Below are 19,972 nucleotides of genomic sequence, written 5' to 3'. Positions count from 1 at the left end.
CACGGGAAATTGGAATTTCTGTTTATTGATTCTCAAGAAGAAAAAATTCATATTTTCTCTCATTTGAATCTGCCCTGTTTGACTGAGGCCACAGAGGCTTATGTTACAGTTAGCAATCCCTGGTTTCTAGAGAGAGTCAGTCTCTGTAGTTAACCACCTCTCTGGGAATGTCACCAATTTTTAGAATATGTTCCCACAGAAGGTAACTCACAAGAACTGCAAATCATGTATTTAAGACCACATTTTCCAGATCAATATTCTAACAATCACATTAGCATTAGTTGAGGCATATGATGCAAGAAACCAAGCTTATACAGCATCAGCCAAAAAAAAAAAAAAAATACCCTTCCCATTTCATCCATTTGGTCACTCCAAATGATTTCTAGTTCAGCCTTAAAATTTATTTAAGCTATCAACTTCCACAACAACAGCTGGAAGTCTGTTCCAGCAATCAACTACCTGTGGCTGAAGGCAAATTCTTAATCTGAGCAAGCAGAAGTATCCCATCGGCATTCGGCCTGCTCAAACCATTCAAGGCCTTATACACCTCGATCAGATGACCTCACAGGTGCCTAGTCTCCAGATGCTGCAACTTGCAGGACTTAAGCCTTTCTTCATAAGTGCACCACTTTGTTCCTCTCACCAATCTTGTTGTTCCCACTAGTCTTGTTGTCCTTCTTTGTACTCATTCTAGCAACTCTACATCGTTCCTAAAATGAAGCCTCCAGACCTGTATACAGTACTCATTGCCTTATGCAAAGGGATAATCACCCCCTTGTCTCTGCTAGCAAAATTCCTATATATCATTGACAAAACTCCATGACCTGCTCTAGCAGCCCATCTGCACTGCTCAGAAAACTTCATATCTGACTGCACAAAAACTCCCAGGTCTTTTCATTCTCCAGCTCCCTGAGTGTAGTACCACACAGTTGGTATGTTTCTCTTGGGTTACTGCTACCCATATGGAGTACTTTGCATTTGTCAATGTTAAACTTCAGTTGCCACTTCCCAGCCCATCTGCCTAACTTTTCTAGATCCTGTTGCAGTAGCATACTGTTTTTACTGTCATTAACAACCCTGCCAACCTTTGTATCATCTGCAAACTTGGACATTAAGCCTGATATACCTTCATCAATATCATTGATCAATACATAAAACAACAATGGGCCCAGCACCGAACTCTGGGGAACTCCACTAATAACGTTAGCCCATGAACAGCAGTGTCCATTGATTACCACTCCAATTTGTACAGTAGTCTTCCATGTGCAGCAGTATCAAAAGCTTTCCTGAAATCCAAGTATATGATATCAGAATTATTTTTTGCATCCAGTTCCTTTGTGACCATATCGTAGTATCCAATCAAATTGGTCAGACAAGACCTCCTTTTAACAAACCCATGCTGTGTCTTAACTATTACTGCAGTCTTGTCTAGATGATCCTGCAATGCTTCTTTAACCAGTGACTCCATTATTTTCCCTGAAACACAAGTTAAACTAACAGGTCTGTAATTATTTGTGTCACCCTTTGAACCCCTTTGTGAATTGGGGATACATTTGCACATCTCCTGTCCATGGGGACCTTCCCTGGCTCTAAGGATGCTCTCATAATTAGGGCTAAGGGTTTGCTTAATTCCCTTGCTGCCTCCATTATAACGGGATAGATTCCATCTTCCCCAGGTGCCTTTTTTATGTTTAACTTCAACAATTTCTCCTCCACTTTTCTCTCAGCTATTACAAAATCACTTAGCTTCCTGTTAGAGTTTGATAAACTTCTGGCATTCCCCTCCTTGAATAACTCCTCATGTGTGAATGTAGGTGCAAAATACTCATTCAGTTTATCAGCTACTTGAGCAGGATCATCAATAGTCAAACCATCTATCTTAAGTGGGCCAATCTGTTATATCCCCTTCCTTCTAGAGTTTACATAAGTAAAGAACTCATTGCTGTTTTTCTTTGCGTCCTTTGCCAAAGATTTCTCGTAATCCGCCTTCATCTGCCTAACCTCCTTTGTGACAAAGGCGCCTCCGTAGCCAGGTGGGAAGGAGCAGCAGTGCGTAGCACACGCTTCTTGATTAGACCGGGGTTCGAGCCCGTCACCACCGAATGACCCCGTCACCAGGGAATGACCACCGCATATCCTGGAGCAATATGCCCTTAGTTGCTAATGCTCCTAAAAACCAAATAACAAACATAACAAACAAACCTTTGTGACTTGATTACAGACTAGCTTATATTCTCTCAGGGTAACTCGGGAATTTTTTTTTTGGATGGTGCGCCATAAGCCTCAGACTTCCTTGCACCATATAGCTAATAATAATAATATCTGCCATAGGCTGCTGTGTCGCCTGATAATTTATATGCATCTCATGCGTTTTTCTTCTCTGCCATGAGCCCCATTAATTCATCCGACATCCATTTAGGCCTGAACCTTGAATTGTATTTTTTAGTTGGTGTAAAAAGTCTAGTAGCCTCCAAGATTAAGTCTCTGAAGGCATCCCATTTAGAATTCACCGTTGGTAACGTCATCAGTTGATCCCACTGTATAGAATTTAAAAACTGTCCGAGATCACTGTAATCACTTTTACGAAAACAAAAAGGTGAAGGTGATTACAGTGGTTACCTTTATGAAAACAAAAAGATGAAGGTGATTACAGTGGTCACCTTTACGAAAACAAAAACCCTTCCCTTTACCCTTGATGGTAGTTACACCTTTAAGTAAATCCCACATCAGTACACTGTGATCACTCTCACCTAGTGGTTCCTTTATCTGCAAATTCTTAATGCATGAATTAATACTGCTGATAATCAGATCAAGATTATTACTCCCTCTGGTTGCCACTCCAACATGTTGATGTAGAAAACAATCCTCCAATAAATCCACAAAAGTCTTGCTATCGTGAGAGTGACCAACCCACATGTTTCAGTCAATATCTGGAAAGTTAAAACATAATGAATTCTCCCCAAATGGTCATCGATGACGTATTTGCCCACCACTGTGGCTGCATTAGCGTAAATGTGATTGGCATAAGTTGGTTCTAACAAATATGGCTTTGACCTGTAGAACAAACTTTGCTTTAACAAAGTTTCTCTGGTATCAGACTGCTTTCAAAAACATTTGCTTTTAAATTAGTGGGAAAATTAAACTTTTAGAGATGACACTACATCACCAAAAGGTTAATTTGGTATTCAGCCATTATCTCATCTCTTAAATAAATGGTAAACCATTCTTTAGTCAAAAGATTAATGATTATGCTACCTTTGCACTATCAAAATACTGTGGCTCTTTAATTGATCTATGAGTAGGCAAAACATTTTTGTGATGTGTTTTGTTTGAAAGTGGTGCAATAACAGTGCAACTTTTGAAAGCAACTGAACGTTAGAATTTGGAATTTGCTAAGCAGAACTAAGCAATTTAAATCTTACTGGCCACAAAAATACATGGAGGATAGGACATTCTTTCTTACTCCATATAATTTAATTATTATTTTATTTATTTATTTTTATAATCTCATTGATGTTAAAATTAATTCATTAATATTTACAATATAACTAATTTCATTTATTTAATAATAATAATAATAAATAATTATTATTATTCTAATATTATATCTTCCTGATTGGGGGGGTTCCACCTCATGACGACTATTGCTACCAAGTACACAGGGTGGTTGTTGTTATGTCTGGTGTTACTGTTGGTCGAGGAACTCTGACTATCTTACAGATGTTCAGGATTGCAACTTTCTGGAGGTGTTTGCTGGGAGACTTATTGCTACTAGGCTGTTATGTAGGGTCTTTGGCATCATACCTGTGGTTGACATGATGATTGGGATGGTCGTTACTTGTTGCATATGCCACATCTCTTTGATCTCCTGTCTTAGGTTCGTGTACTTCTCATCCACTTCTACAACAACAGATGGAAGCCTGTTCCAACAATCAACCACCTGCCAGCTGAAGGTAAAATTCTACACATCTATCCCGCAATCGTCTTTCCTCAGCTTGAATTTATGTCCTCCCCCATGTGTGGTTTCAGAAAGTGGAAGAATACCATTAACATTCAGCTTACTCAATCCACTCGAGGCCTTAAACACCTCAATCAGACCTTGCAGCAGGTGCCTGGTCTCAAGATGCTGCAATTTGCACTCCAGTAATAAAATTTTAGGGCAGAAAGCCTCAAACTGTGATATTGTTTAGTGCAATTACAACATTACTACATAGTTGAATATTAAGACAAACTAAAGATTGTATATTAGACATTTTCTTTCAGAGAGTTAAATAAATAACAGGAGAGATTGCTTAGTTAACAGGATTGCTTCTACAGGGATGGGATACACTTAAATAGAAGGGGTGCAAGAATATTTGCTGATGCTATCGAGGCAATGTTAGGTGGATTGGAAAACTGTTAGCATGGGGGGGTTCACAGTAATAGATTAACAGTAGCCGCAGGCAGAGGAGGAAATTATTCTTGCACTGTTTCTATTGGAATGAGCAGAGCCCAGAAAGCCAGTTGCTGGGGATTTCAGGAACTGCTGGGAGTCATGAAACAAGTAAATACATGGGCTGTGTTAGAGTAACTAAGAGTAAGAACAAGTGCATGTATACTTGCATGTACACGAATGCTAGGAGTATAGTAAATAAATTTGATGAATTTTTAGTGCTGGTTAAGACATCCAAGGTGGATATTGTTGGGATATCAGAGAAGTGGTGCCACTCAGATAAAAGGGATGCAGAATTGGAATTTGGGAAGTACAATGTGTACAGAAAGGATAGACAGAATAGGAAGGGAGGAGGGTTTATGCTGTTAGTTACGAAACACATAAAATCTAAAGAAGTGCATCCAGTTGACATAGATGGACATTGCAATGTTGAGTCAGTTTGGTGTTGACATAAGCACTGGGAAAGCAAAAATGAGGATAAGAATTTGTTATAGGCCTAATGACTCTGATGAGTACAATGAACAATTATACAGAGAAATAGAGTGGGCCAGTAAATCAGAGTGTTTTATAATGGGGGATTTTAACTTCCCAGATATAGACTGGAACTTGCGGATTAGTCACTCACACACTAGCAAGGCTTTTGTAGATTTATTGGGTGATTGCTTTCTACAGCAGAATGTTAGAGAGGCAACAAGAGGTTGTAACACTCTTGATCAGATTATCAGCAGTGATTATGTGATTATTCATGCATTAAGAATTTACAGATAAAGGAACCACTAGGTGGCAGGGATCACAGTGTACTGATGTGGGATTTACTTAAAGATGTAACTGCCATCACGGGTAAAGGGAAAGGTTTTGTTTTCGTAAAGGCAACTAAAGTGGTCTCAGAGATTTTTTTAGGTTCTATACAGTGGGACCAACTGATGAGATTACCAACAGCAAATTCTAAATGGGAAGCATTCAAGGAAATAATTTTGGTAGCTACTAGGCATTTTGTTCCAACTAAGAAATACTGCTCTAGGTTTAGACCCAAATGGATGTCAGATGAACTAATGAGACTTGTGTGCAGAGAACAAAAATGCTTGGGGTGCACATAAATTGTTAGGCGACACAGAAGCCTATGGTAGATATAAGCTAGTCTGTAATCAAGTCACAAAGGAGATTAGGCAAGTGAAGGCAGATTATGAAAAATCTTTGGCAAAACAATGCAAATAAAAACACCAAATACTTCTTTACTTATATAAACTCTAAAAGGAATAGGATGAATCAGATTGGTCCACTTGATATCAATGGTTTTACTGTAGATGATCATTCTCAGATAACTGCCGAATTAAATGAGTATTTTTGCATCTACATTCACATATGAGGAGAGAGCCAGTTGTTTATCAAATTCTAACAGTGTTAAATCATTTTGTAATAACTGAGAGCAAAGTGGAGGAGAAACTGTTGAAGTTAAACATAAGAAAGGCACCTGGCATAGATGAGAACTATCCAGTTATATTAAAGGAGGTGGCAAAGGAAGTAAGCAAACCCTTAGCCATAATTACGAGAGCATCCTTGGACTCGGGGGAAGTCCCCATGGACTGGAGATGTACAAATGTATCTCCAATTCACAAAAGGGGATCAAAGGGTGACAAGAGTAATTACAGACCTGTTAGTTTGACTTCTGTTCTAGGGAAAATAATGGTGTCACTGGTTAAAGAAGCATTGCAGGATCATCTAGGCAAGACAGCAGTAATAATTCACACTTGACAAACCCATCACACAGCATGGGTTTGTCAAGGGGAAGTCTTGTCTAACCAGTTTGATTGGATACTATGATGTGGTCACAAAGGAACTGGATGCAAAAAATAATTTTGATATCATATACTTGGATTTCAGGAAAGCTTTTGATACTGTTGCACATGGAAGACTGCTGTACAAATTGGAGCAGTATGGCATTAAGGGCAAGTTGCTACAATGGATAAAAGGATGGTTTTGAGTAGGAGAAGACAGAGTGGTAATCGGTGGATATTGCTCTATGTGGATTAATGTTATTAGTGGTGTTTCTCAGGGTTCAGTGTTGGGCCCATTGTTGTTTTGTATATTTATCAATGATATTGATGAAGGTATATCAAGCTTAATGTCAAAGTTTGCAGATGATACAAAGGTTGGTAGGGTTGTTAATGACAGTATGCTTCTGCAACAGGATCTGGAAAAGTTGGTTGGATGGGCTGAGAAGTGGCAACTGAAGTTTAACATTGACAAATTCAAAGTACTGCATATGGGTAGTAGTAACACCAGAGAAATGTAACAACTGGGTGGTGTTACACTCAGGGTAGTGGAGAATGAAAGAGACCTGGGAGTAATTGTGAATTCAGATATAAAGTTTTCTGAGCAGTGCAGACAGGCCGCCAGAGTATTTCATGGGGTCTTGTCAATGATATACAGAAATTTTGCGAGCAGGGATAAGGAGGTGATTATCCCCTTGTATAAGGCAATGGTCAGGCCACACCTTGAGTATTGCATACAGTTCTGGAAGCCTCATTTTAGGAAGGATGTTGAGTTGCTAGAACGAGTACAGAGAAGGGCAACAAGACTAGTGAGGGGAACAAATTTGCTCTTATGAAAAAAGCCTTAAGTTCTGCATATTGCAGCTTCTCAAGACTAGGTGATCTGATTGAGGTGTATAAGGCCTTGAATGGATTGAACAGACTCAATGCTGATGGGATTCTTCCTCTTGCTCGAATTACAAACCTGAGGGATCATAGATTCAAACTTTGGAAAGACAGTTGTAGAATAGATGTACGGAAGTTTGTCTTTAGCTAGCGGGTAGTTGATTGCTGGAACAAACTTCCATGTGTTGTTGTGGAAATTGATAGCTTAAACAAATGCAAGGCAGAACTAGACAAACATTTGGAATGAATGGGTCAGTGAAATGGGACTGTTTTTTTTTTTTGGCTGATGCTGTATTAGCTTGTTTTCTTGCATCATGTTCCTCTACTAATACTAATGTTATATTGTGAAATCCTTCACAGTGAGTTGAAGGATTTCACATCAGTATGTGATGTTATAATAATGATGCCTAATGTATAAACTTCAGTTTGTTTTAAAATTCAACTATGTTGTAATGTTGTGATTGCACTAAACAGTGTTACAGTTTGAATTTTACATAATTTGAGGCTTTCTGCCCTAAAATTTTATTAGTTTAAGAAGTATAACTTTTGACATCTTTCATAATGTGTAAATAAGTCACAACTGGATTTTCAACTTACACTTCTGTGTACCTACCTGACCACTGACAAGAAGCGAAATAGTTTCAGCATAGTGCCATCTGGTTGATGGCGCTCAACTGAAAATAAATAACAGTAGGTGTTTCTAATGGTGCTGTCCATGGGTTGAAGGTTGATAAGATGAAAGACTACTTGTTCACATTAGACTTAAACTTATGTAGATTGTAATTTTCATGAAATATGTATGGAGGAAGGTTGTTCCAGAAAACAGAAGTTGAATGAATAAATGAGGAAGAAGAAAAGTTGTTTCTGTGAGTTTGAAGTTGGACAATAAAAGGATGTTGACTGGTTGAGGCACATGTTCAGGCTGCTTTGGAAGAGAGACTGAGAATTATAGAAGCCATTTCAGAAGAACAGTGCCCATGGAAGTATCTATATAAAAGGCATGCAGCAGAAACAGAATGTCTGTGAAACAGAGAGTGGAGATACTCTGTTAGAAACGAGTCATAAATTAATGGAATCATTAATTTGATTCCATTCAAATAACTGCCGTCATTTGAATGGAATCTAGAAGCCTGAAAAAGGTTTTTGGCACATCGCCCCACATGTGGGAACAATATTCCATAGTAAGGTAAATTTGTGATTTGTACAGATTGGATAGCTGTTTGGAGGGAAAGTAATTCCAAGAGTGAAAGTGAAAACCCAGTTTTTTAGATGCAGAAGAAGCAATATTTATAATGTGCTGCTTATGGACTGAGTTTTAGAGGGATTGAAATAAGCTAAGTTATCTTCACCCCATTGGAGAATTACCTGGAGATCAGCATTTAAGGAATTGGTAGTGGATATTCGAGAAGTTGAAGTTGATTGAGCTGGGCAAGGTTTCTGAAATTGGAAAGTGGAATGCAATGTGCTATCATCGGTAAAGCTATGGATAGGATTTCTGGTCAATGGAAGAAGGTCATTAATATACAAGAGAAAAGGAGTGGGGGAAGAACTGAACCTTGGGACACCAGCATTTGTGGAGAAGTTAGAAGACAGAGAGCCATCTACTATCACCCTCAGCAAGTAGTCAGAGAGAAAACTGGACAACCAATTACAAAAAACAGTTGGCAAACCATATGATGGAAGCTTGTTTGGAAGACCTTTATGCCAAACACGATCGAAAGCCTTTGAGATGTCAAGAGCAACTGCTTGTGTTTCACCAAACTTTTTGATTGAATTTGTCCATAAATGGGTAACATAAGCCAGAATATCACTAGTGAATCAACTGACAGAATCCATACTGGCAATCGTTGATCAGATGGAAGGTTTCTAGGTAGTTTAAGAGTTGACGGTTAATTGATTTCTCCATTACTTTAGAAAGAGTAGAAGTGATTGCAATGGAACGATAATTGGATGGGAGGGATTTGTCACCCTTTTTAGGAACTGGCTGGATATGAGCAAATTTCCAAGTAGAAGGGGAAATGCCTTTGGAATTATAAAGTGAAAGTGACACTGAACAGGAGTAAGTCTACTCTACAGACATTCAATTTTAATAAACAAGAATAAAATCATTAGACATTCATTTGCTGCTATTCATGCAATTAAATGTCTAATGTATAATGTCATTTTTAATTTCTTGTAATTAATTAATTCATTCTAATAAAAGATTAAAAAATGCTACACTCTATATAATTTTTAAAGGCAATAAATGATTCAGTGTATTGAAACAGACAGGAAAGAAAACTGTGCTGAAAACATTCCAGTAACTGAACTATTTATAGGCCAGTTTGATGACACTGCAAAGTCCTTATGGATTTTGAAGTGTCTCATATACTTATTATTTGTTAGATATATACTTGGCGCACTGTGGCCATAGTTGCCGATGCACCCAATAAATCCCGAAACAAACAGATATATACTATAACATTCATATAAATCAGTATCTCACAGTAGTCTGTAACTGTTCCATGCTTTTTTTTTCTTTAGTTCATTAAGCCCTTGACTTTTAATAAAAGATTAAAAACACTACACTCTATAAATTTATAAGGGCAATAAATGATCAAGTTTATTGAAACAGGCTGGAGAGAAAACATTCCAGTAACTCAACCATTTAGAGTCCAATTTGATGACACTTCAAAATCCTTGTGGATGTCATTATCAAATGTTGACAGTGTCCACAAGGAATTTGAAAATTCTTTCAGTTCTGCTATGCTTTCTATGACCTTTAATCTAGTAAGGGACCTATCTGATTCACTCTTCCATTTTGTATTTACGTACAGAAAGTATGCTTTGTCTCCATTTTTTTTTTTTTTTTTTTTTTTTCAGCGCCGCCTCAGCCAGGTGGGCAGGAGCAGCAGTGCGTAGCACACGCTTCTTGATTAGACCGGGGTTTGAGCCCATGACCACTAAATAGGATGCAGAAAGGTCAGGGAATGACCACTGCCATATCCCCGGAGCAATATGGCCTTAGTTGCCGATGCTCCTAAAAACCAAATAACAATAACAAATAGTCTCCATTTTTACGTCTCTTTGCTAGTGATTTCTTGTACTCAGTTTTTGCTTATCTTACCCAGGGCCACATTAACACTACGGCCAAGCCGGCCATGGCTGGGGGCCTCACCTGAGGAGGGGCCTCATTTTCAGTGTAAATATTTTCTAAAGTAGTTATAAAAATTTCTAATAATAATAATAAACCAAGAAAATGTGTAATATGAATGCATACTTAAACTTAACTTGTTAAGGGTTTAAATTGTATTCTTCTACCTTTTTATTGTTCAATAAATAAGTTAAAAGTTTTTAATAAAATTGTTTTTATTATTACTTTATTTTTCAAGTCAAAAAACATAAAACATTTTTGACCTCTTTTACATTTTTATCAAGGAATTATTATTCACAATATAAATATAAAAACCTATGTAGTATTTGTATTTATATGTGTGATATATATTTATATTAAAGGGGCCTCAAATTTAAATATGGTCAGGGAAGGGGCCTTAAATTTATATATGGCCGGGGGCCTATTTCATCCTTAATCTGACTCTGATCTTATCCCATCAGTGGTTTTGTTATATATACTTGAAATGCTCATATAAATCAGTATCTCGCAGTAGTCAACTATTCAGTGCCTTTTTCTTTAGTTCATTAAGCCCTTGACTTCTCTGGTCATCTTTCTCTTGTGAATCACATCCAACAGCTTACAGTTATCTCTTCAGTTAGAGCTCAAGAAAATACCTTAATCCATCGCTCCTCACTTGAAGTTGAAGTTTTCCCCTTGACCACAGAAATCTCTTTGGACACCACCCATTTTATGCCATTCTGGTCACTAACTGCTAAATCTTGGATGTGGTTTGAATTCACGGTGAGAACCAGGTTGAGGATATTGGAGACCCTTGCACTTTCTCTGCCCTTTTGGAATAAGTACCCATCATGCAAATTACTCAGAAATCTATTTCACCATGCCTTAATGTCTGTTCATGATTTACAATCTGTAAGTGATAGATTGAAGTTGCCCATAATGAAGCAGTCTCCCTTGGTTGCCAATTCAAGTTGCCTGTAGTGACTTTTGCCTTACTCCTCCGAATTGTTTGGTCTGTAACATAACCCAACTATCATCTTCCCTCTACCACACCAGGATCTTGCACCACATAGACTCAATGTTCATGTGAACTTGATCTGACTCTGGATACAGTGTGATTGCTTTTAGTAGAGAGTTTTGATAAGAAGAATGATTCCCCCTCTCCTTCAAAACTCCTTATCCCTCTTGAACATACTATGCTCCCTATAATTAAATTCATCTTCTATCTCTGGATGGCATCAGAGATAGGGGATGAGGCTTTTGTCCCCAACTTAATTATGTATACTTATTAGAAAAGTTAATTATCAAACATAAAATATTTTTTACTAATCGTCTTTTAAATACTGGTTGTTATTTTTACAGGTAAAGGCCTGCCAAATGGTTCATTACAAAACTATTTAATGTTGAGAAAATGTCAGTTCTAACAGAAACTACAGTATTGGCTCGTACAAGGTCACAAGATTTGAAGAGTGTTAGAAAATTGAATTGTTGGTATGTTGTAATAATTTCATTTGAAGCTTTTCAGTGTAGCACTTATTCTTTTAGGGATTTTCATCTTGTTTATATCTTTGCATTTTTGAACAGATTCGCTGTTTACTTATTTTGTTTGTATTAATTGTACAGTCTGATTATTCCAAGGGTTCATCACCTTAAGTTTGTTTAACTTATGTGCAAAACTTGTTACAAGTAGTTTCATAAATTGATGAACAGTGATTACACTGACTAATAAATTTAAACTTTTTTCACAAATCGCAATCTATGGACAAATCAAGATTTGTGGACCAACAGATATTCCCTCTTTTGTTTTTGTATCACCCTCTGATGAAATTTTTGAAATTTTTATTTTGAGTATTGTTAATTGTCTTTCTTTGTCCACTGCTTTTATGAAGTTTTCTGTTTTGCATAATTTGATGAGAGGACGAGGACAATAGAATCTTTTGCCTATCAACTGTTGGCATATGGTGAATATGCTTCTGTCCAGAAGTGTTACATACTGTTCAAAATGAACAATTCTTGACAATATACCCAGTTTCATACCCAGTAAAAGCAAAACCATTTTCGGTTGAAAACAAATTTTACAGTTATGTTTTGTATAATTAATTTTTTTGATGACAAATTCCATATTTTTGTAAGATTCCTTCAAAAGAATAACATGTACAATTGGTATGGATGGATAGGTATTTCCATTATGCAACAACATCCTTCAATGAGCGAGTTTCCCAAATATGTGTCGGCTACTTGTAATCAGTATACAACTGAAGTGGACTCTATGGAGTGAGTTTCTTCATTGAAGTTTTAGGAAGTTTTCTAAAAATGAAAGTTTTGTACATAAATGCTTTTAAATATTAATTTTTTTTTCTTATTTTGACTTGAATTCCAAGCATTGCAGTAAAAAATTATTGTCAAAATCAAACCACAATTTAAAAAAAAAAATGTAAATAAATTGTAAAATATGATTTTAAAAAATAAACTCATTGTCATTATTAAACAGTAATGTTCTTTACATCTATTTATATATCACTTAATGTGACTTCAATTTCTGGCTCTAAATTCCAGAGAATTTTTTCAGTTTAGGCTTTCATAAGCCAAAATCAGATAATGGCCAATTGGTATGATATACAGTATACTCCTCCAATTTTTAAAACTGTTTTTGTGCTACCATCTGTTAAAACTGTGCCTATAAACTAGTTTCAAACACAGATAAGAGATGGCAGTGTGTACTGGACAGATTTCTATATATAATTTTTTTTGTAAATTGATGCATTTGAAATGACCTAAATAAAAATAAATAAAATTGGACTTATTGCACTAACAGAGTGTGCATATTATAGCGATCATGTTAGTTCTAACAGAAACTACAGGCAGCATAATATTGGCTTAACAGAATCATGGGAAGAAACCTCTACTAATAAGTTTTTGTTTTTTTTAATATTAAAAAGAAGCTCTTGCTATTTTTAATATTATAATGTTAGTTATTAGTAATGGCCATATGGTGTTCAAGGAAACTTAAGGCTTATACTGCACCAGCCAAAAAAAAGTAAAATTATAATAAAATAAAATAAATAATTAATAAATAACTAGGGGGGCTTTGCTCGCCAACTTTTTGCATGCACACTTTTCTATGTAAAATGTAGAGGTATGAAGGAGTAAGTCAAATCTTTTCTATGGAAAAAACACACCAATCGAAATGCACTGATGTTTTTCTTCCCCATTTTTACTCCCATCTTTCTGCTATCTCTCTCACTCATGCTTTTTTTTTTTTTTTTTTTTCCTTTTGTTCTCCATCAGAAGCTCAGGCGACCCCTGACGGAGACAGCCAGAGTACTGTGGACAGCCTGGCTCAGCTCCTAGTGTGCTGGTGGGCAACATGGAGTCCCACTAGGGGCCCTGTGGCCAAGAACAACAGAACCCAACACTAAACTACACATGCAACACACAACACTTTTCTGGCTTTGAGAGGTTCTGTATTCATCACAAGAGTACTGATGGTGAGATGTGGGAAACCACAGGTGGTGCCTTACCCAAACACTATGCCACTATGATCGATATCTAATCAGGAAATGACCTGTGTAATTATTTACCTATGCATTTGTAGTGATGTAATTGCCCTGCTCACTTGTACCACATGACTTGCATCCCTCTTATCCCATTGGCTACTCCAATCTACATGGCATTCTCAAGGTGGAATAAATATCACTATGTAATTATTTACCTGCTTTTACATAGGTCACTTAGGAAAAGGCCTTTTGCTTCGGGCTCCATAATGCACGAGCAATATTGTTGCATCAGAAAGAGCAGGACTAAAATATTTAACTAAAATATTTACAAATATATAAACTATATCGGGTCCCTTAATCAGCTGACATTACAATGGAACATCAAATGATGTTGTGCATGGTCATGTATTACAGAGTGAAGCACGTGCACGACGTTGGTGAACATTATAGAGGCAGTTGTCTTTCATTGAAAGACAAGAATGTAATTATTTACCTGAGCATTTGTAGTGACGTAATTGCCCCAGCCTCTTCTCCTATTGGCTAGAATAAATGTCACTAGGAGGAAAACTTTTTTAATGTATAAAGAGATAAAAGAAAAGGAAATAGATAACCTATGGATTTCTCTCCTTCCATAGGTAACCATCCAAATGAATTTCCTTTGAATTTCCCCAAACTGTCAGCTTCAATCGCCCATGTAGGGAACTTATTCCGGTAAATTATAACTCATTGGCTAAAATAAAACTTCCTGCAATCCAGTCTAAACATCCCCCCCCCCATAACTTGAATTTATGATCCCCTAGTTCTAGAATCATTTATAACTGTGAAAATTTCGTGCTCATTCATTTTATTTTTGCCTCTCAGAGCCTTGAACACCTCAGTCAAGTGTCCTCTAAGGTGCCTATTTTCCAAGCTGTGCAACCCATGTATTCAAAGCCTTTCCTCATATGGACATCCTTTTTTCCAATCTCACCAGGCAAGTTCCCCGTCTTTGGACACCCCTTCAAGAAGCTTGATGTTTTTTTTTTAGGTGCGGTCTCCACACTTGAACACAGTATTCCAAGTGGGATCTAACAATAGCTTTATAAAATGGGATTGTGACATCCTTATCTCTACTAGAAAATATTCGATAAACCATTGATAGGACACCATGTGCCTTCCTTGCAACCTGTCTACAATGCTTGGAGAACTTCATGTCTGACTGTATCGTAACTCCCAAGTGCCTTTCTTCCACTACTGACTTTAGTTCAACTCCACCAATTGTATAAGTTGTTTTGGGGTTGCACTTCCCTAGGTGTATGACTTTGCATTTTGCTGAATTAAAGCTTAGCTGCCAATTTTCTGACCATCCCTGAAATCTATCTAGGTCACTCTGAAGAAGATCTGATCATTAACTGCTCTACCGATCTTTACATCGTCTGCAAATTTAGACATCATGCCCTCTATCCTTCATCAATGTCATTTAAGAAAATCAAAAACAACAGTGGTCCCAGTACTGATCCTTGGGGAGCCCTACTTCTTACATTAACCCAATCTGGAGAATAACATTTATCACAACCCTCTGCCTCCTGTCCCGAAGGCAACCTGATATCCATCTAAGGATTTTCCCTTTGAAACCAACCTGTTCCAGTTTATAAAGTAATGTTCGTGTGGGACTGAGTTAAATACTTGGCTGAAATCTAAATAAACAATGTCAAGATTATTCCCTAAATCCAGTTCATGAGTGACCCTGTCAAAATAGCTAATCAGATTTGGTAAACATGATTTTCCCTCTACAAAACCATGTTGTGTGTATAATTCAGAATTCCATTTCTATCCAAATGATCCTGAATTCCACCTTTGATCATTGCCTCTATGATCTTCCCTGCTACTGGAGTTAGACTGACCGGTCGGTAATTTCCAACTACACTGTTAGAACTGCCTTTATGTATTGGCAGTACATTGGCAGTCTTCTAATCCAACAGAAATAGACAAATTAGTATAACACAATAACTAGTGGTAATTGGGCTATAATTATAATCTGTTTAATATATATATTTTTTAATTTTTGTGTTTTATTTATTATTTTTCCCTACTGAATTTGTCATTAATTCTTGTTACAACACTTTTTCTTTTTTTCAATATCTGTAAATCTTATGTTGAGCTTATCTTCTCCTGCCAACATTCATTTGAATCACTGTTTTTCATAAAAATTCACTGTTACTAAAATATGGTTTATGACTAATTAAGGCAGCTTTAAGAAGTGAGGCTTTTAACTACTGAGTCCAAAGACACAGGATGCACCAATGCTTCCAGTTATTAGAAACTGCTTCTTTACAAATAAATGAAATGTTTTTTCATAATGAAAAAAAAAGCACAACTTTTATTTCAGTTTATTTTTTGATTTCAGATATCATAATAGTTTATAAAGTAGCTTAAGAAGGAACCTCTTTGTTGGCTTGTATCAGAAAAATTATCAGGTGTATTTTTCAGATTTGTAATTTGGCCTAAAATCATAACTGCCATTTAATCATTTAATTTAACTTAAGTAATTAAAATTATTCTGAATTTTTTTTATTTTTTTTTTTATGTGAACCCCAAACACGAGAGATATTAGAACATATAGTACTTAGTACCGTGCTTGGGTTGAAGGTTGAGAAGGCGAAAGAAGATATTTGTTGACATTGGACTTGAACTTCTGTAGATTGTAATTTTCAGGAAATACATATGAAGGAAGGTTGTTCCAGAAAATGGCAGTTGAATGAATAAATGAGGAAGATGAAAAGTTGGTTCTGTGGGTTTGAAGTTGGACAGTAAATGGATGTTGGCTGGTGGCGGCACGTGTTCGGACTGTTTTGAAAGAGAGAGCGGGAATTATAGAAGCCAATTCAGAAGAACAGTGCCCATGGAAGTATCTGTAGAAGAGGCATGCAGCAGAAACAGTGCGTCTATGCGAAAGCGAGTGGAGAAACTCTGTTAGAGATGAATCATTAATTAACCTAACTGCCCTCTTCTGAATGGAATCAAGAAGCCTGAGAGAGGTTTTGGGGGCACCACCCCAGATGTGGGAACAATATTCCATGGCAGGGCGGATTTGCGATTTATACAGAGTGAGCAGCTGTTTGGAAGAAAAGTAACGCCGAGAGCGAAAGAGAAAACCAAGTTTTTTAGATGCAGAGGAAGCAATATTTGTAATGTGCTTGTGCCAAGAGAGATTAGAAGTCAGGGTAATCCCCAAAAGAGATATATCATTTTGCCTAGAAATCGGAGTGTCACTAAACATAAGCATAGGAGCAGAAGAATCCTTTTTGCGAGATATAAGACAAGACTGAGTTTTAGAAGGGTTGAAATCAACTAAGTTGTCTTTGCCCCACTGGAGAATTACCTGAAGATCGGCATTTTAGGAATTGGTAGCAGATTTTCGAGAAGTTAAAGCTGATTGAGCAGGACAAGGTTTCTCAAAATGGAAAGTTGAATGCAATGTGCTATCATCGGCAAAACTATGGATAGGATTTCCAGTCAGTGGAAGAAGGTCATTAATATACAAGAGGAAAAGAGTGGGGGAAAGAACTGAACCTTGGGGGACACCGGCATTAGTGGAGAAGTTAGAAGACAGAGAGCCATCTACCATCACCCTCAGTGAGCGATCAGTGAGAAAACTGGATAACCAGTTACTAAAAACAGTTGGCAAACCATAAGATGGAAGCTTGTTTAGAAGACCTTTATGCCAAACACGATCAAAAGCCTTTGAGATGTCAAGAGCAACTACTTGTGTTTCACCGAACCTTTCCATTGAATTAGTCCATAAATGGGTAACATAAGCCAGAATATCACCAGTGGATCGACACTGATGGAATCCATACTGGCGATCGTTGATCATACGGAAGGTTTCTAGGTGGTTTAAGAGTTGGCGGTTAATTGATTTCTCCATTACTTTAGAAAGAGTAGAAGTAATTGCAATGGGACGATAATTGGATGGGAGGGATTTGTCACCTTTTTAGGAACTGGTGGCTGGATATGAGCAAATTTCCAAGCAGAAGGAAAAACACCTTTGGAATAAGAAAGTGAAAAAAGGCGGCAAAGAATAGGAGTAAGTTCAGGAGCACAGGTTTTGAGAACAAGTGGAGAAATACCATCGGGACCTGGAGCTTTCTTAGCATCAAGATTCATCAAAATCCTTCTAATATCCTTTTGACGGAAGACCACAGGAGGCATTGAATGGAGCGTGTTGGGAATGGTGGGAGGTGTTTTACCAAGATCATTAATACATGAGCTGAAAGAAAAATGGGATGCTAGCAGGTCAGCTTTATCCTTGGCTGAAGTGACAACAGAACCATCTGGTTTGGACAGAGGTGGGAGCAGAGATGGGCAAAAGTTGCGGCCAATAGCTTTGGCAAGAGACCAGAATGCTCGGCTACCATTAGGGCAAGAAGCAAGTTTTCTACTCTTAGCCTGTTCAAACTCTAATTTGGACTGATTAATGACTGCTTTACAATTGTTGCGAGCTTTGGTGTAGGCAGAAAATAAATCTGAAGAATTAGAAACAAGCCAATTACGAAATGCAACGTTCTTCTCTTGGACAGCCTTAGCACATTTATTGGAAAACCAAGGTTTAGATAAAGGGTGAGATTTTAAAGTGGAGTGTGGGATAAAGGATTCCATTCCTTCAAGAATAATTTCACTCACACGATCTGAGCAAACGTTGACATCAGAAGTTTTGAAACAGTAATCCGACCAAGGAAAAGAAGTCTCGCAGGTCATCCCATTTTGCATTCTTGTAATGCCAAACAATACGAGGTTGGGAATAGCCATGAGATAAAGGTTCCATTGGAGAAGAGACAATCACCAAGTTGTGATCTGAAGTGCCTAAAGGCCTCTCACTTCGACCGTGTACTTAGAAGGGTTGTTTGTGAGAAAAAGATCAAGCGTATTGGCTGTATGATTAGGATTGTCCGGTATTGTTGTAGGTAAATGAACTATCTGTGCTAGGTCATTAGTAATTGCAAAAGCCTCAGCATCTCGACCTGCTGGGTCCGTGTGACTAGAAAACGGAAGCCAGCTGGAGTTGTGAACATTAAAATCACCAAGGAAAATTACCTCACTGTTAGGAAAGTTGGACTGGAGAAAGTCAAGTTGCAAAGAGAGGAAGTCAAAGAGCTCCAAGTGATTAGTGGAGTTGGGAGAACGGTAGAGACAACAGATGAATTTGACACAATGAAGTAGAGAGATTTTAAGCCAGAGAAGATCAAGGAGAGGAGATTCCAAATTGCCAAGTCTCTGACAGGGAATATCAGAACGGATATATGCACAAGTACCACCTTTGAGGCGAAAGGAATCATACAGCGAATAATTTGGGCATCTGAGATGAGCAGTAGTTGAATCAACTGATAACTGAGATTCTGTCAGAAAAAGTACATGGGGTTTGGCAGACTGCAAGTGGAAATGGACATCGTTGAGATTAGAATTGAGACCACATATATTTGTGAAATGAATTAGGAAGTCCTTGGGAGGTTTAGATCTTTTTGCAGATAAGCTTGCTCTATTAGTTTGACAATTCATTGTGTATTCAATAGTAAGAAAAAGTGGGTGGGACATGCTGTATGAAGTAATTAAATTTTTGGATATGGCATACATGTGGTAAGAATATACCCAGATCCTTGACATAACGTGGCTTCGACAATGCTCCCCGCATACACACTACTCGGACTCCCTCCAGTCACTATCTGGCCGAGTAGAGGTAGCAAGATTATACACTAGCTGATCCGGAAGCCTCCTAGAGAGTTACCAATAGGTTCGGTCTGGTGTACTAACTAGCGGCCGGCCTGCGAACACCGTTTTAGAGCTGTACCCTCGAAATGTAAGGAATATTGGATCTCCCCGCGACGTTCATCATAACCTCAAAGTCATCAATCATACTGCATGATGGAAGAGATAGGGAAGGGTTGACTGGAACATAGCTCTAGAGACTAAACATGGGTTCCACCACTTCAAGCCTCCAATAAGCAAAGTGGTGGTATTTCACCGGTTGATGAGAGTCATCTACCACCTAGTACTGCCTGGTAACATAGAGGAGCGGCGGTCCTCCATGTGGTATGGGCGCCACACCTCGACCCCTGCTTACGTTGGTTCACACCTAGGTGGTCACCCACCATGTACTTGTGCATGGAGGTTATACCCAGGATTACTAACAGTCCCACCATCGTGAAGGTGCAAGCAGAGGATTTGGCTGTCACAGACCGTCCGGACTTCACCGAAATTGGGTCCACTTGACTTGAGTGTCACCCGAATATCAGTTCCA

The 19,972-nt window shown here is 37.8% G+C and overlaps 1 protein-coding gene across 1 annotated transcript in view; it reads left to right on the top strand.

Annotated features, from left to right (window-relative positions):
- The first annotated feature begins 12,389 nt into the window (after positions 1 to 12,389).
- LOC150074908 (uncharacterized) overlaps positions 12,390 to 19,972 on the top strand; it is a 108,291-nt gene continuing 100,708 nt past the window's right edge. Inside the window, exon 1 of the mRNA XM_090389379.1 lies at positions 12,390 to 12,475. Coding sequence (XP_090245505.1) covers positions 12,390 to 12,475 — 86 coding nt within the window. The remainder of the gene's footprint in view (positions 12,476 to 19,972) is intronic.

Source organism: Mastigoproctus giganteus, unplaced genomic scaffold (assembly GCF_048544385.1).
Source record: "Mastigoproctus giganteus isolate SK-2022 unplaced genomic scaffold, ASM4854438v1 scaffold_15, whole genome shotgun sequence".
NCBI lineage: Eukaryota > Metazoa > Arthropoda > Arachnida > Uropygi > Thelyphonidae > Mastigoproctus > Mastigoproctus giganteus.
This window is presented reverse-complemented; position numbering and strand designations above follow the sequence as displayed.